Source organism: Phasianus colchicus, chromosome Z, assembly GCF_987193195.1.
Source record: "Phasianus colchicus chromosome Z, bPhaCol1.hap1.1, whole genome shotgun sequence".
In the NCBI taxonomy this organism is placed as follows: domain Eukaryota; kingdom Metazoa; phylum Chordata; class Aves; order Galliformes; family Phasianidae; genus Phasianus; species Phasianus colchicus.
Genome location: NC_143476.1, coordinates 77,224,532 through 77,249,460, shown reverse-complemented (window position 1 = coordinate 77,249,460; position 24,929 = coordinate 77,224,532). Strand labels below are relative to the sequence as shown.

Genomic DNA, 24,929 nt, shown 5'->3' with positions numbered 1-24,929 from the left:
CTGGAAAAAAAATGGGAAATTCCACTGCCCTTTTGAGAAACAACCTACCCTACAACTTTGCTCCTTTTGAGCTGCTCATACTATTTGGGAAAGATATAGAATATCTAAAATATCCGTCCTCAACCAAGAGCCAGCTCAAGGTCTTGACACTGTAAATTAGCAGTCTTTGATCCTGGTATCCTTTAAAGAAGATTCAGGCAGATCTACCCTTGCCACAGAATCTGCAGCTACTCCAACACCTGTGATAGTAGCTGAAGCTACCTAAGCCCCCCTGAGGGGCCCTGCAGCTGCTCCAGCACCTGTAACAGGCCCTGCAGCTGATCCAAACCTTGTGACAGCCTCTGCAGCTGCTCTAATACCTGTGACAAGCCCTGCAGCTTTTACAAAGTGTACCACAGGCCATGCAACATTTCCAGTGCCTCTGACAGGCCCTCCAGCTACTACAATGCCTGTGACTGGCCCTGCAGCTGCTCAAAGCCCACTGACAGGTCCAGCAGCTTCTGCAAACCCTGAGGCCCAGCAGAGTTTCAAGTGGCTTTGGACAGCACTGCAGCTTCTCAACCACTGGCAGGCCTTTCCAAAGCTCCAGCTCATTTCTCAAATATCGCAAATGCTACAAAGCCCTGTGATAGGTCTGACTACTTCTATGAACAGTGTGCCAAATCCTACAGCTTCTGAAAAGCCACAGATAGGCCTCGTACCTGACCCTACCCTGAGAAAGGCCCTGCAGAAAGAGATGAAGGCAAATGAACCACGGCGACCGAGTGTACATCACATGTTAGCCATCTTCATGAGTTGCTGCTGGACAGAACAACCAACACGTAGATCAGGATGCACCTGAAGAGGTGCTCCCCTGTGGTCAGATGAATTCTGATCCTAAAAGGGCTGAGTGCAGGAGCCTGGTGGGAGCTGCTGTTTGAAGAACCCGAAGCTTTGAAAACAGAACACTTATTATGGAACTTGCTGGGGACTCATTGGATAGAAAGTACTGGCTAGATGTCTGTAGCTAGACCGTAGAGGAGGCAGCTCCAGCATGCTGATGCATGTGTCTGCTCTGTCACAAGAGCAGACCAGGAACTTCCCTATGCTAGACAGGCCTCGCACTCAGAGAGTGAAAGATGCAGGAGCATGCTGGGAGTAGCTCCTTCAAGGCCTTGGAGGTGTGTGACCTTTGACTCTTTGACCACGGCTAAATGAACCCCATGGACATTTCTGAGTGATAACCCATAGACTATGGGAATGCTGTCTCTGTGTTTGTATCAAAAGACAGGAAATCTGATGGTGATTTGGATGACTTGGAACGTATGGGACCTGAGCATGCTGGAGATGATATAAAATGAGGGGAGGGCATTGTCCTGGTTTTGGCTGGGATAGAGTTAGCTTTCATCCCAGCAGCTGGCATGGTGCTGCGATTTGGGTTTAGGATGAGAATACCGTTGATCATGCCCCAGTGTGTTACTTCTTGCCAACAGGTGCTTACACTCAAGGACTTGCCCTGCCTGAGAGAGGCTGGCAGTTCACAAGAAGGCGGGAGAGAACTGAACCTGCTGGTGGCAGGGACTGCTGCCTGGGAACTGGCTGGGTATCGCCCGGGTGGGTGTGGAACAACTACGCTGCACGCTACTTGTTTCCTGTATTCTTTAATCGTCATCATCATTATCATCCCCAGTCTCCTGGTCAGTGAGGAGATGATCGGCCTCCTTCTGCCTCCCAGCCACAATCACAGGCTCCTGGTGTTGTAGAGAAGCATGATGGAAGGGCTCAGGCTGCTGGGGCTGAGGGAGTGAAATATTCCCAGTTGCAGCACTGCCATTAAATGCACGCTCCAGGAGGTCCTCCCTCTTGATTTCCCGTGCCCTTGAGACAACGCTGGAAAGTATTCCTTGCATGGGATTGTTCTTTGGTTTGGTAAAACCCCCGCCCTGCAAAGCATCCAGATGTTTACTGGGCTCTCCGACTGGGGACCTGGATCCGCAGAGGTGGCAGCTGCAGCGCGCCAATGCGGACGTACGCTCCGTCACCAGGGCTGATGATGCGCTCTGCTCTGCTCGGTGGGCTTTGCTCCCCAGAAGTGCTCGCTGCAGGAGCACTTGGAGCTGCGTCACCCCGTGAGACTTGGCCGCTGCCTACGGAGCTCCTCCTCATTGGGAAGCCACTGTTCCTGGACTGCCTGTGCCGCAGCGGGGACCTGCTCCTGGTCCTCTCCCTGGCTCTTCTTCTCTGCCTACGGGAGGATGAGCTGACTACGTACTCCTGGTAGTCATCATCTGCTCTCACCGTGTGCAGGACACGGTCAATAGGCTGCCTGCAGAGTGGGCACACAGCTCTCATGGTAGCCCACCGCTGGATGCAGCCAGAACAGAAGCGATGGAAGCACGGGTCCACGCACGCCATGTTGCTGATGTTGTCCAGGCAGATGGCGCAGCGATAGTCTTCTGGTGCCTCCGATGGGTCTTCCTTCTGCAGATGGCTCCTGCTGGCCATTGCAACACTGCCCCTCTCCTCCAGAGATTCCTCAGAACCTAATCTGTGGGAAGAAAAAAAGAAAATAAAGAGGTGCCAATGGCCTGAGCCTTGCCTCATGCTCCAAAGTGGAAAGCGAAGAAAACCCAAGAAAGTACTGAGAGAGGGGAGGGGAGGAAAGGGGAGAACCTTCCAAAGCATCTCCTTGAGGGCTGACAGAAGCAGCAGCCCTTGGGCCAGGCAGACCCAAGGGCTCACCTCCCTCCATGCCTGGTCCCTTGGCTGCCCCCAGGCCCAGACTAACCAGACCCTTGCGTTATCTCTCAGACAAGCAGCAGGACTCCATTTGGTCAAGAGAGTACCTGAAGGAGGTGCTCAAGGAAGACAGACAAACTCTTGGAAAGTCTTCAGAGGTGCCAACAGCTCCAGCACCTCCTCTTGCCCGTGTCCCCAGGACAGATGCCCTGTAGGACCTGTGGCGCCTCACAGCTCAGCAGAGGACTGAGCCACGCCACCAGAAACTGCCTTAGCTCAGCCAACAGAGCTGCTGCTCTCCAGAAAGCCAAGCCTCAGCGCTTGCCCACGGTCCTGCTCCGACCTGTACACTGTGCCTGTGCACCCGTAGGAGCAGTGGCCCAACTGTGCGGGGAGGGACCCGGGGAGTGGTGCAGAGTGGTGAGGCCGTGGGCAGTCACAGTCACTGCATTCTGACATCACAGGGGCCAGGAGGACCACCAAGTGAGCGCCATGGTTTGATGATCTTGGTTATGGGTGTAACATCATGGCATAACATCATGGAGTGCACTGGGAGTTAAAGAGTTATTGCTCCAGTTGTGGGTATACCTGTCTCAGACAAGCAGAAGAACTACATATACCAAAGGACTGTTCAATGCTCTGTTTCTGTCTTCCTTTCAGAGGAGAGATAAAGATAAAACTCTTGGCAGGTCACAAGACGCCTCTTTTTCCTTTTCCGCTCGTCTCTGCGCCGTCTTGCTCCCTAGCCGCCTCACCTTCAGCATTAGAGTAAGGCTTTCTGGTTTTGGACACTTTCTCACTTTATTTGATTGGTTGCCTTCAACTACAATTATATTGTTTTGCACTGTGTTATCTTGCATTCCCATACCTTATTTAGTGAATTACCTTTCCTCCTCGGATCACTGCCAGTGTTTTGTTTTAGGCCCATTTCCCCGCCCTTCCCACTTTTTCACTTTTTCCTTTCCCAGGGTCCATGGGTCCCCCTGCCCCATCAGTCACGGAACCTGGCCGAACCAGCCCGTAGACCGTTAGGCAAGTGGTAGGCAAGTGCCCCAGAGGGGCAAAGGGTGCTTCACGCGTCCTTGCTGGCCATGTGGTTTCTGCTTGTCACCAGCCTGGTGTCCCTGAGCACATGGGCCCGGTGCTGGGCAGCAGAGCAGAGGATGCAGGGGAACCGTGGCGGCCTCCTCCCTCGGTGCCAGCAGAGTGCCGTGGCTCAACTGCTCAGAGGCCTGACTGAGGAGAAGAACTGGTATCTTGTCACCAGTGGGAAAGCCCCAGAGACCCCAGAGATAGCAGAGGTTGAAAGGGACCCCTGGCGAGCGCCTTGTCCAGCCCTTCCACCTCCCCCCTGGAGCAGGGCCAGCCTGCTCTAGTGCTGTCCCAAACCATGCCCAGACAGGTTTTATCTGTCAAAGACCTCCAGTGGAGGAAACCCCACACCCTCTCCAGGTAACTGATGCCAGGGTGAAGGGCCTGTCATATAATTCCTGATGTTCAAGAGGAACCTCCTGTGTTTCTTCTTATGCGCGCTGCCTCTTGTCACTGGCTACTGCTGGAAAGAGCCCAGCTCACTATTCTTCACAGCCTCCCTTTGGAGATGTGTAGACATTGAGATACACCCTGAGTGTTCCCCCTGGGTGGCAAACCCGGATCTTTTTCTTTCTGTGTCCAGTTCTGGGCTCCCCAGTACAAAAAAGACAGGGATCTCTTGGAAAGAGTCCAGCAGAGAGCCACAAAGATGGTGAAGGGCCTGGAGCATCTCCCCTATGAAGAAAGGCTAAGTGATCTGGGTCTGTTTAGCCTTGAGAAGAGAAGACGGAGAGGGGACCTGATCCAGGTCTATAAATATCTAAGGTGTGGGGGGCAAAGTGGCGAGGCCAGACTCTTTTCAGCAGTGTGCGGAGACAGGACAAGGGGAAATGGCCAGAAGCTGGAGCATAGGAAGTTCCGCACCAATGTGCGCAAGAACTTCTTTACGGTGAGGGTGACGGAGCACTGGAACAGGCTGCCCAGGGAGGTTGTGGACTTTCCTTCTCTGGAGATATTCAAGACCCGCCTGGACGCCTACCTGTGCAACCTGGTGTAGGGAGCCTGCTTTGGCAGGGGGGTTGGACTCGATGATCTCTGGAGGTCCCTTCCAACCCCTACGATTCTGTGATTCTGTGTGATTCTGTGATTCTGTGAGATAGTCCAGCCGCAGAAATGCGTGAGGGCTGAAGATGCTCCTTTCAGGGTGAGAGCATCTGGGCTTTCATAGATGTTCTGAGGGGATGCTATTCTGGAGCTTGAGGAGAAGTGCAAAGGCCGTCCCAGTGTGTCCTGGGGAATGTCCAAAGGAGAGGTGCATGGGCTTTCACCAGCCTGGTCTGTTGACTATGTTATTCTGGTTCTGGAATATATTAATTTGATCCTGTCTTCAGGAGGCTGCCACCAGCTGGAGCTGCGGGACCACCATCTTCATGTTCGAAACGTGCTGCTAAGGAGCCATGTGGACTGCACTGGCAGACAGGGAATGTCACGGCTGTTCTTGCAGGTAGTTCTCCCAGGTCCGGCATGCAGGAACAGTATCTCTTTTCGCTCTGGATACCGAGACAACTGTTGGCTTCCTCCCCGACAACAAATCTAACAGTGTTCTCTTCTAGGTAGAAAGATCTGGCAAGAAATATGGGACAATTCAGAGTGTGTGCCTGCCTAAAAATGTGGCAGTTGAGGTTTGGTTTCAGGAAGTTCCTGAACATTTTGCTATAACAGATACACAGAACACAATCATACTATTTGATAAAGCAAGTTGTCAGCTACAAAACACTCTTTTTCAATATAGTCTTCACCATTAACTATGTCAGTAATGAGCAGAAGCCTTTATGCCATGCTCTTCAATATCTGCACCAGCAGAAGTAACCACCATAATTGTCACCACTCCTGAAACATATCACTCACCCTCACTTATGCTCATTGTTTGATCTCTGTGAACATTCAGCAAGCATCAGTGAATGTCAGTGAGTGCCATTTTTCTGCATGGAGGGATTCAGTGACACATCTTTGCTTCATCTGCACTTCCATGTAAGATGACATTTTGTTGGACTGCCTGTCTGCTGCTATCTTTTACATGGCAACAAAAGGTAAAGAATGCTGCTGGGAAGATTCAACCTGTACTGCTGTATACCACCACATCTGTCTCTGATGGCTGCTAGTCTGGAAACAAGAGTGGGTTCAGCTTACCAACATAAATGCAATAAAAAAAATAATAGCACTTTTAAGTTCCACTTCATCATTAATGTTTTAAAACACCATTATTCTAGCTTTAGTTCTGATAAAAACTGTCTTTACAGTTGCAATGGACACATCCGTCTTATTTCTTTGTTCACATCTTGAAAGGATACACTGGGGAAGTAGACACTCCTGGAAGCTTTTTGCATTGGTTTGTCCAAGTTTATGTGGAAACTGGAAAAAAAATGGGAAATTCCACTGCCCTTTTGAGAAACAACCTACCCTACAACTTTGCTCCTTTTGAGCTGCTCATACTATTTGGGAAAGATATAGAATATCTAAAATATCCGTCCTCAACCAAGAGCCAGCTCAAGGTCTTGACACTGTAAATTAGCAGTCTTTGATCCTGGTATCCTTTAAAGAAGATTCAGGCAGATCTACCCTTGCCACAGAATCTGCAGCTACTCCAACACCTGTGATAGTAGCTGAAGCTACCTAAGCCCCCCTGAGGGGCCCTGCAGCTGCTCCAGCACCTGTAACAGGCCCTGCAGCTGATCCAAACCTTGTGACAGCCTCTGCGGCTGCTCTAATACCTGTGACAAGCCCTGCAGCTTTTACAAAGTGTACCACAGGCCATGCAACATTTCCAGTGCCTCTGACAGGCCCTCCAGCTACTACAATGCCTGTGACTGGCCCTGCAGCTGCTCAAAGCCCACTGACAGGTCCAGCAGCTTCTGCAAACCCTGAGGCCCAGCAGAGTTTCAAGTGGCTTTGGACAGCACTGCAGCTTCTCAACCACTGGCAGGCCTTTCCAAAGCTCCAGCTCATTTCTCAAATATCGCAAATGCTACAAAGCCCTGTGATAGGTCTGACTACTTCTATGAACAGTGTGCCAAATCCTACAGCTTCTGAAAAGCCACAGATAGGCCTCGTACCTGACCCTACCCTGAGAAAGGCCCTGCAGAAAGAGATGAAGGCAAATGAACCACGGCGACCGAGTGTACATCACATGTTAGCCATCTTCATGAGTTGCTGCTGGACAGAACAACCAACACGTAGATCAGGATGCACCTGAAGAGGTGCTCCCCTGTGGTCAGATGAATTCTGATCCTAAAAGGGCTGAGTGCAGGAGCCTGGTGGGAGCTGCTGTTTGAAGAACCCGAAGCTTTGAAAACAGAACACTTATTATGGAACTTGCTGGGGACTCATTGGATAGAAAGTACTGGCTAGATGTCTGTAGCTAGACCGTAGAGGAGGCAGCTCCAGCATGCTGATGCATGTGTCTGCTCTGTCACAAGAGCAGACCAGGAACTTCCCTATGCTAGACAGGCCTCGCACTCAGAGAGTGAAAGATGCAGGAGCATGCTGGGAGTAGCTCCTTCAAGGCCTTGGAGGTGTGTGACCTTTGACTCTTTGACCACGGCTAAATGAACCCCATGGACATTTCTGAGTGATAACCCATAGACTATGGGAATGCTGTCTCTGTGTTTGTATCAAAAGACAGGAAATCTGATGGTGATTTGGATGACTTGGAACGTATGGGACCTGAGCATGCTGGAGATGATATAAAATGAGGGGAGGGCATTGTCCTGGTTTTGGCTGGGATAGAGTTAGCTTTCATCCCAGCAGCTGGCATGGTGCTGCGATTTGGGTTTAGGATGAGAATACCGTTGATCATGCCCCAGTGTGTTACTTCTTGCCAACAGGTGCTTACACTCAAGGACTTGCCCTGCCTGAGAGAGGCTGGCAGTTCACAAGAAGGCGGGAGAGAACTGAACCTGCTGGTGGCAGGGACTGCTGCCTGGGAACTGGCTGGGTATCGCCCGGGTGGGTGTGGAACAACTACGCTGCACGCTACTTGTTTCCTGTATTCTTTAATCGTCATCATCATTATCATCCCCAGTCTCCTGGTCAGTGAGGAGATGATCGGCCTCCTTCTGCCTCCCAGCCACAATCACAGGCTCCTGGTGTTGTAGAGAAGCATGATGGAAGGGCTCAGGCTGCTGGGGCTGAGGGAGTGAAATATTCCCAGTTGCAGCACTGCCATTAAATGCACGCTCCAGGAGGTCCTCCCTCTTGATTTCCCGTGCCCTTGAGACAACGCTGGAAAGTATTCCTTGCATGGGATTGTTCTTTGGTTTGGTAAAACCCCCGCCCTGCAAAGCATCCAGATGTTTACTGGGCTCTCCGACTGGGGACCTGGATCCGCAGAGGTGGCAGCTGCAGCGCGCCAATGCGGACGTACGCTCCGTCACCAGGGCTGACGATGCGCTCTGCTCTGCTCGGTGGGCTTTGCTCCCCAGAAGTGCTCGCTGCAGGAGCACTTGGAGCTGCGTCACCCCGTGAGACTTGGCCGCTGCCTACGGAGCTCCTCCTCATTGGGAAGCCACTGTTCCTGGACTGCCTGTGCCGCAGCGGGGACCTGCTCCTGGTCCTCTCCCTGGCTCTTCTTCTCTGCCTACGGGAGGATGAGCTGACTACGTACTCCTGGTAGTCATCATCTGCTCTCACCGTGTGCAGGACACGGTCAATAGGCTGCCTGCAGAGTGGGCACACAGCTCTCATGGTAGCCCACCGCTGGATGCAGCCAGAACAGAAGCGATGGAAGCACGGGTCCACGCACGCCATGTTGCTGATGTTGTCCAGGCAGATGGCGCAGCGATAGTCTTCTGGTGCCTCCGATGGGTCTTCCTTCTGCAGATGGCTCCTGCTGGCCATTGCAACACTGCCCCTCTCCTCCAGAGATTCCTCAGAACCTAATCTGTGGGAAGAAAAAAAGAAAATAAAGAGGTGCCAATGGCCTGAGCCTTGCCTCATGCTCCAAAGTGGAAAGCGAAGAAAACCCAAGAAAGTACTGAGAGAGGGGAGGGGAGGAAAGGGGAGAACCTTCCAAAGCATCTCCTTGAGGGCTGACAGAAGCAGCAGCCCTTGGGCCAGGCAGACCCAAGGGCTCACCTCCCTCCATGCCTGGTCCCTTGGCTGCCCCCAGGCCCAGACTAACCAGACCCTTGCGTTATCTCTCAGACAAGCAGCAGGACTCCATTTGGTCAAGAGAGTACCTGAAGGAGGTGCTCAAGGAAGACAGACAAACTCTTGGAAAGTCTTCAGAGGTGCCAACAGCTCCAGCACCTCCTCTTGCCCGTGTCCCCAGGACAGATGCCCTGTAGGACCTGTGGCGCCTCACAGCTCAGCAGAGGACTGAGCCACGCCACCAGAAACTGCCTTAGCTCAGCCAACAGAGCTGCTGCTCTCCAGAAAGCCAAGCCTCAGCGCTTGCCCACGGTCCTGCTCCGACCTGTACACTGTGCCTGTGCACCCGTAGGAGCAGTGGCCCAACTGTGCGGGGAGGGACCCGGGGAGTGGTGCAGAGTGGTGAGGCCGTGGGCAGTCACAGTCACTGCATTCTGACATCACAGGGGCCAGGAGGACCACCAAGTGAGCGCCATGGTTTGATGATCTTGGTTATGGGTGTAACATCATGGCATAACATCATGGAGTGCACTGGGAGTTAAAGAGTTATTGCTCCAGTTGTGGGTATACCTGTCTCAGACAAGCAGAAGAACTACATATACCAAAGGACTGTTCAATGCTCTGTTTCTGTCTTCCTTTCAGAGGAGAGATAAAGATAAAACTCTTGGCAGGTCACAAGACGCCTCTTTTTCCTTTTCCGCTCGTCTCTGCGCCGTCTTGCTCCCTAGCCGCCTCACCTTCAGCATTAGAGTAAGGCTTTCTGGTTTTGGACACTTTCTCACTTTATTTGATTGGTTGCCTTCAACTACAATTATATTGTTTTGCACTGTGTTATCTTGCATTCCCATACCTTATTTAGTGAATTACCTTTCCTCCTCGGATCACTGCCAGTGTTTTGTTTTAGGCCCATTTCCCCGCCCTTCCCACTTTTTCACTTTTTCCTTTCCCAGGGTCCATGGGTCCCCCTGCCCCATCAGTCACGGAACCTGGCCGAACCAGCCCGTAGACCGTTAGGCAAGTGGTAGGCAAGTGCCCCAGAGGGGCAAAGGGTGCTTCACGCGTCCTTGCTGGCCATGTGGTTTCTGCTTGTCACCAGCCTGGTGTCCCTGAGCACATGGGCCCGGTGCTGGGCAGCAGAGCAGAGGATGCAGGGGAACCGTGGCGGCCTCCTCCCTCGGTGCCAGCAGAGTGCCGTGGCTCAACTGCTCAGAGGCCTGACTGAGGAGAAGAACTGGTATCTCGTCACCAGTGGGAAAGCCCCAGAGACCCCAGAGATAGCAGAGGTTGAAAGGGACCCCTGGCGAGCGCCTTGTCCAGCCCTTCCACCTCCCCCCTGGAGCAGGGCCAGCCTGCTCTAGTGCTGTCCCAAACCATGCCCAGACAGGTTTTATCTGTCAAAGACCTCCAGTGGAGGAAACCCCACACCCTCTCCAGGTAACTGATGCCAGGGTGAAGGGCCTGTCATATAATTCCTGATGTTCAAGAGGAACCTCCTGTGTTTCTTCTTATGCGCGCTGCCTCTTGTCACTGGCTACTGCTGGAAAGAGCCCAGCTCACTATTCTTCACAGCCTCCCTTTGGAGATGTGTAGACATTGAGATACACCCTGAGTGTTCCCCCTGGGTGGCAAACCCGGATCTTTTTCTTTCTGTGTCCAGTTCTGGGCTCCCCAGTACAAAAAAGACAGGGATCTCTTGGAAAGAGTCCAGCAGAGAGCCACAAAGATGGTGAAGGGCCTGGAGCATCTCCCCTATGAAGAAAGGCTAAGTGATCTGGGTCTGTTTAGCCTTGAGAAGAGAAGACGGAGAGGGGACCTGATCCAGGTCTATAAATATCTAAGGTGTGGGGGGCAAAGTGGCGAGGCCAGACTCTTTTCAGCAGTGTGCGGAGACAGGACAAGGGGAAATGGCCAGAAGCTGGAGCATAGGAAGTTCCGCACCAATGTGCGCAAGAACTTCTTTACGGTGAGGGTGACGGAGCACTGGAACAGGCTGCCCAGGGAGGTTGTGGACTTTCCTTCTCTGGAGATATTCAAGACCCGCCTGGACGCCTACCTGTGCAACCTGGTGTAGGGAGCCTGCTTTGGCAGGGGGGTTGGACTCGATGATCTCTGGAGGTCCCTTCCAACCCCTACGATTCTGTGATTCTGTGTGATTCTGTGATTCTGTGAGATAGTCCAGCCGCAGAAATGCGTGAGGGCTGAAGATGCTCCTTTCAGGGTGAGAGCATCTGGGCTTTCATAGATGTTCTGAGGGGATGCTATTCTGGAGCTTGAGGAGAAGTGCAAAGGCCGTCCCAGTGTGTCCTGGGGAATGTCCAAAGGAGAGGTGCATGGGCTTTCACCAGCCTGGTCTGTTGACTATGTTATTCTGGTTCTGGAATATATTAATTTGATCCTGTCTTCAGGAGGCTGCCACCAGCTGGAGCTGCGGGACCACCATCTTCATGTTCGAAACGTGCTGCTAAGGAGCCATGTGGACTGCACTGGCAGACAGGGAATGTCACGGCTGTTCTTGCAGGTAGTTCTCCCAGGTCCGGCATGCAGGAACAGTATCTCTTTTCGCTCTGGATACCGAGACAACTGTTGGCTTCCTCCCCGACAACAAATCTAACAGTGTTCTCTTCTAGGTAGAAAGATCTGGCAAGAAATATGGGACAATTCAGAGTGTGTGCCTGCCTAAAAATGTGGCAGTTGAGGTTTGGTTTCAGGAAGTTCCTGAACATTTTGCTATAACAGATACACAGAACACAATCATACTATTTGATAAAGCAAGTTGTCAGCTACAAAACACTCTTTTTCAATATAGTCTTCACCATTAACTATGTCAGTAATGAGCAGAAGCCTTTATGCCATGCTCTTCAATATCTGCACCAGCAGAAGTAACCACCATAATTGTCACCACTCCTGAAACATATCACTCACCCTCACTTATGCTCATTGTTTGATCTCTGTGAACATTCAGCAAGCATCAGTGAATGTCAGTGAGTGCCATTTTTCTGCATGGAGGGATTCAGTGACACATCTTTGCTTCATCTGCACTTCCATGTAAGATGACATTTTGTTGGACTGCCTGTCTGCTGCTATCTTTTACATGGCAACAAAAGGTAAAGAATGCTGCTGGGAAGATTCAACCTGTACTGCTGTATACCACCACATCTGTCTCTGATGGCTGCTAGTCTGGAAACAAGAGTGGGTTCAGCTTACCAACATAAATGCAATAAAAAAAATAATAGCACTTTTAAGTTCCACTTCATCATTAATGTTTTAAAACACCATTATTCTAGCTTTAGTTCTGATAAAAACTGTCTTTACAGTTGCAATGGACACATCCGTCTTATTTCTTTGTTCACATCTTGAAAGGATACACTGGGGAAGTAGACACTCCTGGAAGCTTTTTGCATTGGTTTGTCCAAGTTTATGTGGAAACTGGAAAAAAAATGGGAAATTCCACTGCCCTTTTGAGAAACAACCTACCCTACAACTTTGCTCCTTTTGAGCTGCTCATACTATTTGGGAAAGATATAGAATATCTAAAATATCCGTCCTCAACCAAGAGCCAGCTCAAGGTCTTGACACTGTAAATTAGCAGTCTTTGATCCTGGTATCCTTTAAAGAAGATTCAGGCAGATCTACCCTTGCCACAGAATCTGCAGCTACTCCAACACCTGTGATAGTAGCTGAAGCTACCTAAGCCCCCCTGAGGGGCCCTGCAGCTGCTCCAGCACCTGTAACAGGCCCTGCAGCTGATCCAAACCTTGTGACAGCCTCTGCGGCTGCTCTAATACCTGTGACAAGCCCTGCAGCTTTTACAAAGTGTACCACAGGCCATGCAACATTTCCAGTGCCTCTGACAGGCCCTCCAGCTACTACAATGCCTGTGACTGGCCCTGCAGCTGCTCAAAGCCCACTGACAGGTCCAGCAGCTTCTGCAAACCCTGAGGCCCAGCAGAGTTTCAAGTGGCTTTGGACAGCACTGCAGCTTCTCAACCACTGGCAGGCCTTTCCAAAGCTCCAGCTCATTTCTCAAATATCGCAAATGCTACAAAGCCCTGTGATAGGTCTGACTACTTCTATGAACAGTGTGCCAAATCCTACAGCTTCTGAAAAGCCACAGATAGGCCTCGTACCTGACCCTACCCTGAGAAAGGCCCTGCAGAAAGAGATGAAGGCAAATGAACCACGGCGACCGAGTGTACATCACATGTTAGCCATCTTCATGAGTTGCTGCTGGACAGAACAACCAACACGTAGATCAGGATGCACCTGAAGAGGTGCTCCCCTGTGGTCAGATGAATTCTGATCCTAAAAGGGCTGAGTGCAGGAGCCTGGTGGGAGCTGCTGTTTGAAGAACCCGAAGCTTTGAAAACAGAACACTTATTATGGAACTTGCTGGGGACTCATTGGATAGAAAGTACTGGCTAGATGTCTGTAGCTAGACCGTAGAGGAGGCAGCTCCAGCATGCTGATGCATGTGTCTGCTCTGTCACAAGAGCAGACCAGGAACTTCCCTATGCTAGACAGGCCTCGCACTCAGAGAGTGAAAGATGCAGGAGCATGCTGGGAGTAGCTCCTTCAAGGCCTTGGAGGTGTGTGACCTTTGACTCTTTGACCACGGCTAAATGAACCCCATGGACATTTCTGAGTGATAACCCATAGACTATGGGAATGCTGTCTCTGTGTTTGTATCAAAAGACAGGAAATCTGATGGTGATTTGGATGACTTGGAACGTATGGGACCTGAGCATGCTGGAGATGATATAAAATGAGGGGAGGGCATTGTCCTGGTTTTGGCTGGGATAGAGTTAGCTTTCATCCCAGCAGCTGGCATGGTGCTGCGATTTGGGTTTAGGATGAGAATACCGTTGATCATGCCCCAGTGTGTTACTTCTTGCCAACAGGTGCTTACACTCAAGGACTTGCCCTGCCTGAGAGAGGCTGGCAGTTCACAAGAAGGCGGGAGAGAACTGAACCTGCTGGTGGCAGGGACTGCTGCCTGGGAACTGGCTGGGTATCGCCCGGGTGGGTGTGGAACAACTACGCTGCACGCTACTTGTTTCCTGTATTCTTTAATCGTCATCATCATTATCATCCCCAGTCTCCTGGTCAGTGAGGAGATGATCGGCCTCCTTCTGCCTCCCAGCCACAATCACAGGCTCCTGGTGTTGTAGAGAAGCATGATGGAAGGGCTCAGGCTGCTGGGGCTGAGGGAGTGAAATATTCCCAGTTGCAGCACTGCCATTAAATGCACGCTCCAGGAGGTCCTCCCTCTTGATTTCCCGTGCCCTTGAGACAACGCTGGAAAGTATTCCTTGCATGGGATTGTTCTTTGGTTTGGTAAAACCCCCGCCCTGCAAAGCATCCAGATGTTTACTGGGCTCTCCGACTGGGGACCTGGATCCGCAGAGGTGGCAGCTGCAGCGCGCCAATGCGGACGTACGCTCCGTCACCAGGGCTGACGATGCGCTCTGCTCTGCTCGGTGGGCTTTGCTCCCCAGAAGTGCTCGCTGCAGGAGCACTTGGAGCTGCGTCACCCCGTGAGACTTGGCCGCTGCCTACGGAGCTCCTCCTCATTGGGAAGCCACTGTTCCTGGACTGCCTGTGCCGCAGCGGGGACCTGCTCCTGGTCCTCTCCCTGGCTCTTCTTCTCTGCCTACGGGAGGATGAGCTGACTACGTACTCCTGGTAGTCATCATCTGCTCTCACCGTGTGCAGGACACGGTCAATAGGCTGCCTGCAGAGTGGGCACACAGCTCTCATGGTAGCCCACCGCTGGATGCAGCCAGAACAGAAGCGATGGAAGCACGGGTCCACGCACGCCATGTTGCTGATGTTGTCCAGGCAGATGGCGCAGCGATAGTCTTCTGGTGCCTCCGATGGGTCTTCCTTCTGCAGATGGCTCCTGCTGGCCATTGCAACACTGCCCCTCTCCTCCAGAGATTCCTCAGAACCTAATCTGTGGGAAGAAAAAAAGAAAATAAAGAGGTGCCAATGGCCTGAGCCTTGCCTCATGCTCCAAAGTGGAAAGCGAAGAAAACCCAAGAAAGTACTGAGAGAGGGGAGGGGAGGAAAGGGGAGAACCTTCCAAAGCATCTCCTTGAGGGCTGACAGAAGCAGCAGCCCTTGGGCCAGGCAGACCCAAGGGCTCACCTCCCTCCATGCCTGGTCCCTTGGCTGCCCCCAGGCCCAGACTAACCAGACCCTTGCGTTATCTCTCAGACAAGCAGCAGGACTCCATTTGGTCAAGAGAGTACCTGAAGGAGGTGCTCAAGGAAGACAGACAAACTCTTGGAAAGTCTTCAGAGGTGCCAACAGCTCCAGCACCTCCTCTTGCCCGTGTCCCCAGGACAGATGCCCTGTAGGACCTGTGGCGCCTCACAGCTCAGCAGAGGACTGAGCCACGCCACCAGAAACTGCCTTAGCTCAGCCAACAGAGCTGCTGCTCTCCAGAAAGCCAAGCCTCAGCGCTTGCCCACGGTCCTGCTCCGACCTGTACACTGTGCCTGTGCACCCGTAGGAGCAGTGGCCCAACTGTGCGGGGAGGGACCCGGGGAGTGGTGCAGAGTGGTGAGGCCGTGGGCAGTCACAGTCACTGCATTCTGACATCACAGGGGCCAGGAGGACCACCAAGTGAGCGCCATGGTTTGATGATCTTGGTTATGGGTGTAACATCATGGCATAACATCATGGAGTGCACTGGGAGTTAAAGAGTTATTGCTCCAGTTGTGGGTATACCTGTCTCAGACAAGCAGAAGAACTACATATACCAAAGGACTGTTCAATGCTCTGTTTCTGTCTTCCTTTCAGAGGAGAGATAAAGATAAAACTCTTGGCAGGTCACAAGACGCCTCTTTTTCCTTTTCCGCTCGTCTCTGCGCCGTCTTGCTCCCTAGCCGCCTCACCTTCAGCATTAGAGTAAGGCTTTCTGGTTTTGGACACTTTCTCACTTTATTTGATTGGTTGCCTTCAACTACAATTATATTGTTTTGCACTGTGTTATCTTGCATTCCCATACCTTATTTAGTGAATTACCTTTCCTCCTCGGATCACTGCCAGTGTTTTGTTTTAGGCCCATTTCCCCGCCCTTCCCACTTTTTCACTTTTTCCTTTCCCAGGGTCCATGGGTCCCCCTGCCCCATCAGTCACGGAACCTGGCCGAACCAGCCCGTAGACCGTTAGGCAAGTGGTAGGCAAGTGCCCCAGAGGGGCAAAGGGTGCTTCACGCGTCCTTGCTGGCCATGTGGTTTCTGCTTGTCACCAGCCTGGTGTCCCTGAGCACATGGGCCCGGTGCTGGGCAGCAGAGCAGAGGATGCAGGGGAACCGTGGCGGCCTCCTCCCTCGGTGCCAGCAGAGTGCCGTGGCTCAACTGCTCAGAGGCCTGACTGAGGAGAAGAACTGGTATCTCGTCACCAGTGGGAAAGCCCCAGAGACCCCAGAGATAGCAGAGGTTGAAAGGGACCCCTGGCGAGCGCCTTGTCCAGCCCTTCCACCTCCCCCCTGGAGCAGGGCCAGCCTGCTCTAGTGCTGTCCCAAACCATGCCCAGACAGGTTTTATCTGTCAAAGACCTCCAGTGGAGGAAACCCCACACCCTCTCCAGGTAACTGATGCCAGGGTGAAGGGCCTGTCATATAATTCCTGATGTTCAAGAGGAACCTCCTGTGTTTCTTCTTATGCGCGCTGCCTCTTGTCACTGGCTACTGCTGGAAAGAGCCCAGCTCACTATTCTTCACAGCCTCCCTTTGGAGATGTGTAGACATTGAGATACACCCTGAGTGTTCCCCCTGGGTGGCAAACCCGGATCTTTTTCTTTCTGTGTCCAGTTCTGGGCTCCCCAGTACAAAAAAGACAGGGATCTCTTGGAAAGAGTCCAGCAGAGAGCCACAAAGATGGTGAAGGGCCTGGAGCATCTCCCCTATGAAGAAAGGCTAAGTGATCTGGGTCTGTTTAGCCTTGAGAAGAGAAGACGGAGAGGGGACCTGATCCAGGTCTATAAATATCTAAGGTGTGGGGGGCAAAGTGGCGAGGCCAGACTCTTTTCAGCAGTGTGCGGAGACAGGACAAGGGGAAATGGCCAGAAGCTGGAGCATAGGAAGTTCCGCACCAATGTGCGCAAGAACTTCTTTACGGTGAGGGTGACGGAGCACTGGAACAGGCTGCCCAGGGAGGTTGTGGACTTTCCTTCTCTGGAGATATTCAAGACCCGCCTGGACGCCTACCTGTGCAACCTGGTGTAGGGAGCCTGCTTTGGCAGGGGGGTTGGACTCGATGATCTCTGGAGGTCCCTTCCAACCCCTACGATTCTGTGATTCTGTGTGATTCTGTGATTCTGTGAGATAGTCCAGCCGCAGAAATGCGTGAGGGCTGAAGATGCTCCTTTCAGGGTGAGAGCATCTGGGCTTTCATAGATGTTGTGGAGCTTGAGGAGAAGTGCAAAGGCCGTCCCAGTGTGTCCTGGGGAATGTCCAAAGGAGAGGTGCATGGGCTTTCACCAGCCTGGTCTGTTGACTATGTTATTCTGGTTCTGGAATATATTAATTTGATCCTGTCTTCAGGAGGCTGCCACCAGCTGGAGCTGCGGGACCACCATCTTCATGTTCGAAACGTGCTGCTAAGGAGCCATGTGGACTGCACTGGCAGACAGGGAATGTCACGGCTGTTCTTGCAGGTAGTTCTCCCAGGTCCGGCATGCAGGAACAGTATCTCTTTTCGCTCTGGATACCGAGACAACTGTTGGCTTCCTCCCCGACAACAAATCTAACAGTGTTCTCTTCTAGGTAGAAAGATCTGGCAAGAAATATGGGACAATTCAGAGTGTGTGCCTGCCTAAAAATGTGGCAGTTGAGGTTTGGTTTCAGGAAGTTCCTGAACATTTTGCTATAACAGATACACAGAACACAATCATACTATTTGATAAAGCAAGTTGTCAGCTACAAAACACTCTTTTTCAATATAGTCTTCACCATTAACTATGTCAGTAATGAGCAGAAGCCTTTATGCCATGCTCTTCAATATCTGCACCAGCAGAAGTAACCACCATAATTGTCACCACTCCTGAAACATATCACTCACCCTCACTTATGCTCATTGTTTGATCTCTGTGAACATTCAGCAAGCATCAGTGAATGTCAGTGAGTGCCATTTTTCTGCATGGAGGGATTCAGTGACACATCTTTGCTTCATCTGCACTTCCATGTAAGATGACATTTTGTTGGACTGCCTGTCTGCTGCTATCTTTTACATGGCAACAAAAGGTAAAGAATGCTGCTGGGAAGATTCAACCTGTACTGCTGTATACCACCACATCTGTCTCTGATGGCTGCTAGTCTGGAAACAAGAGTGGGTTCAGCTTACCAACATAAATGCAATAAAAAAAATAATAGCACTTTTAAGTTCCACTTCATCATTAATGTTTTAAAACACCATTATTCTAGCTTTAGTTCTGATAAAAACTGTCTTTACAGTTGCAATGGACACATCCGTCTTATTTCTTTGTTCACATCTTGAAAGGATACACTGGGGAAGTAGACACTCCTGGAAGCTTTTTGCATTGGTTTGTCCAAGTTTATGTGGAAACTGGAAAAAAAATGGGAAATTCCACTGCCCTTTTGAGAAACAACCTACCCTACAACTTTGCTCCTTTTGAGCTGCTCATACTATTTGGGAAAGATATAGAATATCTAAAATATCCGTCCTCAACCAAGAGCCAGCTCAAGGTCTTGACACTGTAAATTAGCAGTCTTTGATCCTGGTATCCTTTAAAGAAGATTCAGGCAGATCTACCCTTGCCACAGAATCTGCAGCTACTCCAACACCTGTGATAGTAGCTGAAGCTACCTAAGCCCCCCTGAGGGGCCCTGCAGCTGCTCCAGCACCTGTAACAGGCCCTGCAGCTGATCCAAACCTTGTGACAGCCTCTGCAGCTGCTCTAATACCTGTGACAAGCCCTGCAGCTTTTACAAAGTGTACCACAGGCCATGCAACATTTCCAGTGCCTCTGACAGGCCCTCCAGCTACTACAATGCCTGTGACTGGCCCTGCAGCTGCTCAAAGCCCACTGACAGGTCCAGCAGCTTCTGCAAACCCTGAGGCCCAGCAGAGTTTCAAGTGGCTTTGGACAGCACTGCAGCTTCTCAACCACTGGCAGGCCTTTCCAAAGCTCCAGCTCATTTCTCAAATATCGCAAATGCTACAAAGCCCTGTGATAGGTCTGACTACTTCTATGAACAGTGTGCCAAATCCTACAGCTTCTGAAAAGCCACAGATAGGCCTCGTACCTGACCCTACCCTGAGAAAGGCCCTGCAGAAAGAGATGAAGGCAAATGAACCACGGCGACCGAGTGTACATCACATGTTAGCCATCTTCATGAGTTGCTGCTGGACAGAACAACCAACACGTAGATCAGGATGCACCTGAAGAGGTGCTCCCCTGTGGTCAGATGAATTCTGATCCTAAAAGGGCTGAGTGCAGGAGCCTGGTGGGAGCTGCTGTTTGAAGAACCCGAAGCTTTGAAAACAGAACACTTATTATGGAACTTGCTGGGGACTCATTGGATAGAAAGTACTGGCTAGATGTCTGTAGCTAGACCGTAGAGGAGGCAGCTCCAGCATGCTGATGCATGTGTCTGCTCTGTCACAAGAGCAGACCAGGAACTTCCCTATGCTAGACAGGCCTCGCACTCAGAGAGTGAAAGATGCAGGAGCATGCTGGGAGTAGCTCCTTCAAGGCCTTGGAGGTGTGTGACCTTTGACTCTTTGACCACGGCTAAATGAACCCCATGGACATTTCTGAGTGATAACCCATAGACTATGGGAATGCTGTCTCTGTGTTTGTATCAAAAGACAGGAAATCTGATGGTGATTTGGATGACTTGGAACGTATGGGACCTGAGCATGCTGGAGATGATATAAAATGAGGGGAGGGCATTGTCCTGGTTTTGGCTGGGATAGAGTTAGCTTTCATCCCAGCAGCTGGCATGGTGCTGCGATTTGGGTTTAGGATGAGAATACCGTTGATCATGCCCCAGTGTGTTACTTCTTGCCAACAGGTGCTTACACTCAAGGACTTGCCCTGCCTGAGAGAGGCTGGCAGTTCACAAGAAGGCGGGAGAGAACTGAACCTGCTGGTGGCAGGGACTGCTGCCTGGGAACTGGCTGGGTATCGCCCGGGTGGGTGTGGAACAACTACGCTGCACGCTACTTGTTTCCTGTATTCTTTAATCGTCATCATCATTATCATCCCCAGTCTCCTGGTCAGTGAGGAGATGATCGGCCTCCTTCTGCCTCCCAGCCACAATCACAGGCTCCTGGTGTTGTAGAGAAGCATGATGGAAGGGCTCAGGCTGCTGGGGCTGAGGGAGTGAAATATTCCCAGTTGCAGCACTGCCATTAAATGCACGCTCCAGGAGGTCCTCCCTCTTGATTTCCCGTGCCCTTGAGACAACGCTGGAAAGTATTCCTTGCATGGGATTGTTCTTTGGTTTGGTAAAACCCCCGCCCTGCAAAGCATCCAGATGTTTACTGGGCTCTCCGACTGGGGACCTGGATCCGCAGAGGTGGCAGCTGCAGCGCGCCAATGCGGACGTACGCTCCGTCACCAGGGCTGACGATGCGCTCTGCTCTGCTCGGTGGGCTTTGCTCCCCAGAAGTGCTCGCTGCAGGAGCACTTGGAGCTGCGTCACCCCGTGAGACTTGGCCGCTGCCTACGGAGCTCCTCCTCATTGGGAAGCCACTGTTCCTGGACTGCCTGTGCCGCAGCGGGGACCTGCTCCTGGTCCTCTCCCTGGCTCTTCTTCTCTGCCTACGGGAGGATGAGCTGACTACGTACTCCTGGTAGTCATCATCTGCTCTCACCGTGTGCAGGACACGGTCAATAGGCTGCCTGCAGAGTGGGCACACAGCTCTCATGGTAGCCCACCGCTGGATGCAGCCAGAACAGAAGCGATGGAAGCACGGGTCCACGCACGCCATGTTGCTGATGTTGTCCAGGCAGATGGCGCAGCGATAGTCTTCTGGTGCCTCCGATGGGTCTTCCTTCTGCAGATGGCTCCTGCTGGCCATTGCAACACTGCCCCTCTCCTCCAGAGATTCCTCAGAACCTAATCTGTGGGAAGAAAAAAAGAAAATAAAGAGGTGCCAATGGCCTGAGCCTTGCCTCATGCTCCAAAGTGGAAAGCGAAGAAAACCCAAGAAAGTACTGAGAGAGGGGAGGGGAGGAAAGGGGAGAACCTTCCAAAGCATCTCCTTGAGGGCTGACAGAAGCAGCAGCCCTTGGGCCAGGCAGACCCAAGGGCTCACCTCCCTCCATGCCTGGTCCCTTGGCTGCCCCCAGGCCCAGACTAACCAGACCCTTGCGTTATCTCTCAGACAAGCAGCAGGACTCCATTTGGTCAAGAGAGTACCTGAAGGAGGTGCTCAAGGAAGACAGACAAACTCTTGGAAAGTCTTCAGAGGTGCCAACAGCTCCAGCACCTCCTCTTGCCCGTGTCCCCAGGACAGATGCCCTGTAGGACCTGTGGCGCCTCACAGCTCAGCAGAGGACTGAGCCACGCCACCAGAAACTGCCTTAGCTCAGCCAACAGAGCTGCTGCTCTCCAGAAAGCCAAGCCTCAGCGCTTGCCCACGGTCCTGCTCCGACCTGTACACTGTGCCTGTGCACCCGTAGGAGCAGTGGCCCAACTGTGCGGGGAGGGACCCGGGGAGTGGTGCAGAGTGGTGAGGCCGTGGGCAGTCACAGTCACTGCATTCTGACATCACAGGGGCCAGGAGGACCACCAAGTGAGCGCCATGGTTTGATGATCTTGGTTATGGGTGTAACATCATGGCATAACATCATGGAGTGCACTGGGAGTTAAAGAGTTATTGCTCCAGTTGTGGGTATACCTGTCTCAGACAAGCAGAAGAACTACATATACCAAAGGACTGTTCAATGCTCTGTTTCTGTCTTCCTTTCAGAGGAGAGATAAAGATAAAACTCTTGGCAGGTCACAAGACGCCTCTTTTTCCTTTTCCGCTCGTCTCTGCGCCGTCTTGCTCCCTAGCCGCCTCACCTTCAGCATTAGAGTAAGGCTTTCTGGTTTTGGACACTTTCTCACTTTATTTGATTGGTTGCCTTCAACTACAATTATATTGTTTTGCACTGTGTTATCTTGCATTCCCATACCTTATTTAGTGAATTACCTTTCCTCCTCGGATCACTGCCAGTGTTTTGTTTTAGGCCCATTTCCCCGCCCTTCCCACTTTTTCACTTTTTCCTTTCCCAGGGTCCATGGGTCCCCCTGCCCCATCAGTCACGGAACCTGGCCGAACCAGCCCGTAGACCGTTAGGCAAGTGGTAGGCAAGTGCCCCAGAGGGGCAAAGGGTGCTTCACGCGTCCTTGCTGGCCATGTGGTTTCTGCTTGTCACCAGCCTGGTGTCCCTGAGCACATGGGCCCGGTGCTGGGCAGCAGAGCAGAGGATGCAGGGGAACCGTGGCGGCCTCCTCCCTCGGTGCCAGCAGAGTGCCGTGGCTCAACTGCTCAGAGGCCTGACTGAGGAGAAGAACTGGTATCTCGTCACCAGTGGGAAAGCCCCAGAGACCCCAGAGATAGCAGAGGTTGAAAGGGACCCCTGGCGAGCGCCTTGTCCAGCCCTTCCACCTCCCCCCTGGAGCAGGGCCAGCCTGCTCTAGTGCTGTCCCAAACCATGCCCAGACAGGTTTTATCTGTCAAAGACCTCCAGTGGAGGAAACCCCACACCCTCTCCAGGTAACTGATGCCAGGGTGAAGGGCCTGTCATATAATTCCTGATGTTCAAGAGGAACCTCCTGTGTTTCTTCTTATGCGCGCTGCCTCTTGTCACTGGCTACTGCTGGAAAGAGCCCAGCTCACTATTCTTCACAGCCTCCCTTTGGAGATGTGTAGACATTGAGATACACCCTGAGTGTTCCCCCTGGGTGGCAAACCCGGATCTTTTTCTTTCTGTGTCCAGTTCTGGGCTCCCCAGTACAAAAAAGACAGGGATCTCTTGGAAAGAGTCCAGCAGAGAGCCACAAAGATGGTGAAGGGCCTGGAGCATCTCCCCTATGAAGAAAGGCTAAGTGATCTGGGTCTGTTTAGCCTTGAGAAGAGAAGACGGAGAGGGGACCTGATCCAGGTCTATAAATATCTAAGGTGTGGGGGGCAAAGTGGCGAGGCCAGACTCTTTTCAGCAGTGTGCGGAGACAGGACAAGGGGAAATGGCCAGAAGCTGGAGCATAGGAAGTTCCGCACCAATGTGCGCAAGAACTTCTTTACGGTGAGGGTGACGGAGCACTGGAACAGGCTGCCCAGGGAGGTTGTGGACTTTCCTTCTCTGGAGATATTCAAGACCCGCCTGGACGCCTACCTGTGCAACCTGGTGTAGGGAGCCTGCTTTGGCAGGGGGGTTGGACTCGATGATCTCTGGAGGTCCCTTCCAACCCCTACGATTCTGTGATTCTGTGTGATTCTGTGATTCTGTGAGATAGTCCAGCCGCAGAAATGCGTGAGGGCTGAAGATGCTCCTTTCAGGGTGAGAGCATCTGGGCTTTCATAGATGTTGTGGAGCTTGAGGAGAAGTGCAAAGGCCGTCCCAGTGTGTCCTGGGGAATGTCCAAAGGAGAGGTGCATGGGCTTTCACCAGCCTGGTCTGTTGACTATGTTATTCTGGTTCTGGAATATATTAATTTGATCCTGTCTTCAGGAGGCTGCCACCAGCTGGAGCTGCGGGACCACCATCTTCATGTTCGAAACGTGCTGCTAAGGAGCCATGTGGACTGCACTGGCAGACAGGGAATGTCACGGCTGTTCTTGCAGGTAGTTCTCCCAGGTCCGGCATGCAGGAACAGTATCTCTTTTCGCTCTGGATACCGAGACAACTGTTGGCTTCCTCCCCGACAACAAATCTAACAGTGTTCTCTTCTAGGTAGAAAGATCTGGCAAGAAATATGGGACAATTCAGAGTGTGTGCCTGCCTAAAAATGTGGCAGTTGAGGTTTGGTTTCAGGAAGTTCCTGAACATTTTGCTATAACAGATACACAGAACACAATCATACTATTTGATAAAGCAAGTTGTCAGCTACAAAACACTCTTTTTCAATATAGTCTTCACCATTAACTATGTCAGTAATGAGCAGAAGCCTTTATGCCATGCTCTTCAATATCTGCACCAGCAGAAGTAACCACCATAATTGTCACCACTCCTGAAACATATCACTCACCCTCACTTATGCTCATTGTTTGATCTCTGTGAACATTCAGCAAGCATCAGTGAATGTCAGTGAGTGCCATTTTTCTGCATGGAGGGATTCAGTGACACATCTTTGCTTCATCTGCACTTCCATGTAAGATGACATTTTGTTGGACTGCCTGTCTGCTGCTATCTTTTACATGGCAACAAAAGGTAAAGAATGCTGCTGGGAAGATTCAACCTGTACTGCTGTATACCACCACATCTGTCTCTGATGGCTGCTAGTCTGGAAACAAGAGTGGGTTCAGCTTACCAACATAAATGCAATAAAAAAAATAATAGCACTTTTAAGTTCCACTTCATCATTAATGTTTTAAAACACCATTATTCTAGCTTTAGTTCTGATAAAAACTGTCTTTACAGTTGCAATGGACACATCCGTCTTATTTCTTTGTTCACATCTTGAAAGGATACACTGGGGAAGTAGACACTCCTGGAAGCTTTTTGCATTGGTTTGTCCAAGTTTATGTGGAAACTGGAAAAAAAATGGGAAATTCCACTGCCCTTTTGAGAAACAACCTACCCTACAACTTTGCTCCTTTTGAGCTGCTCATACTATTTGGGAAAGATATAGAATATCTAAAATATCCGTCCTCAACCAAGAGCCAGCTCAAGGTCTTGACACTGTAAATTAGCAGTCTTTGATCCTGGTATCCTTTAAAGAAGATTCAGGCAGATCTACCCTTGCCACAGAATCTGCAGCTACTCCAACACCTGTGATAGTAGCTGAAGCTACCTAAGCCCCCCTGAGGGGCCCTGCAGCTGCTCCAGCACCTGTAACAGGCCCT

At 51.5% G+C, this 24,929-nt stretch overlaps 4 protein-coding genes across 8 annotated transcripts; all 4 read right to left on the bottom strand.

Annotated features, from left to right (window-relative positions):
- Positions 1–1,624: 1,624 nt before the first annotated feature.
- On the bottom strand, positions 1,625–4,839 carry LOC149913104 (uncharacterized). Of its 2 annotated transcripts, none has more exons than XM_090131034.1 (2): positions 4,790–4,839; positions 1,625–2,527 (listed from the first exon to the last, which is right to left on the bottom strand). In XM_090131034.1, the coding sequence occupies exon 2, from the start codon at positions 2,482–2,484 to the stop codon at positions 1,942–1,944; it is 543 nt and encodes a 180-aa protein (XP_089987160.1). In that variant the 5' UTR covers positions 2,485–2,527; positions 4,790–4,839; the 3' UTR covers positions 1,625–1,941. The 2 variants fall into 2 exon arrangements, with proteins under 2 accessions (XP_089987160.1, XP_089987159.1); XM_090131033.1 differs by lacking the exon at positions 4,790–4,839 and adding an exon at positions 2,826–3,038.
- A 2,947-nt stretch (positions 4,840–7,786) lies between these two features.
- LOC149913103 (uncharacterized) lies at positions 7,787–10,987 on the bottom strand. 2 transcript variants are annotated; one of them, XM_090131030.1, is made up of 2 exons: positions 10,952–10,987; positions 7,787–8,689 (listed from the first exon to the last, which is right to left on the bottom strand). In XM_090131030.1, exon 2 carries the CDS (start codon positions 8,644–8,646, stop codon positions 8,104–8,106), a length of 543 nt encoding a protein of 180 aa, XP_089987156.1. In that variant the 5' UTR covers positions 8,647–8,689; positions 10,952–10,987; the 3' UTR covers positions 7,787–8,103. The 2 variants fall into 2 exon arrangements, with proteins under 2 accessions (XP_089987156.1, XP_089987155.1); XM_090131029.1 differs by lacking the exon at positions 10,952–10,987 and adding an exon at positions 8,988–9,200.
- A 2,961-nt stretch (positions 10,988–13,948) lies between these two features.
- Positions 13,949–17,281, bottom strand: LOC149913102 (uncharacterized). Of its 2 annotated transcripts, none has more exons than XM_090131025.1 (2): positions 17,114–17,281; positions 13,949–14,851 (listed from the first exon to the last, which is right to left on the bottom strand). In XM_090131025.1, the coding sequence occupies exon 2, from the start codon at positions 14,806–14,808 to the stop codon at positions 14,266–14,268; it is 543 nt and encodes a 180-aa protein (XP_089987151.1). In that variant the 5' UTR covers positions 14,809–14,851; positions 17,114–17,281; the 3' UTR covers positions 13,949–14,265. The 2 variants fall into 2 exon arrangements, with proteins under 2 accessions (XP_089987151.1, XP_089987152.1); XM_090131026.1 differs by lacking the exon at positions 17,114–17,281 and adding an exon at positions 15,150–15,362.
- A 2,813-nt stretch (positions 17,282–20,094) lies between these two features.
- On the bottom strand, positions 20,095–23,427 carry LOC116239106 (uncharacterized). Of its 2 annotated transcripts, none has more exons than XM_090131024.1 (2): positions 23,260–23,427; positions 20,095–20,997 (listed from the first exon to the last, which is right to left on the bottom strand). In XM_090131024.1, exon 2 carries the CDS (start codon positions 20,952–20,954, stop codon positions 20,412–20,414), a length of 543 nt encoding a protein of 180 aa, XP_089987150.1. In that variant the 5' UTR covers positions 20,955–20,997; positions 23,260–23,427; the 3' UTR covers positions 20,095–20,411. The 2 variants fall into 2 exon arrangements, with proteins under 2 accessions (XP_089987150.1, XP_031464977.1); XM_031609117.2 differs by lacking the exon at positions 23,260–23,427 and adding an exon at positions 21,296–21,508.
- Between the last annotated feature and the right edge of the window lie 1,502 nt (positions 23,428–24,929).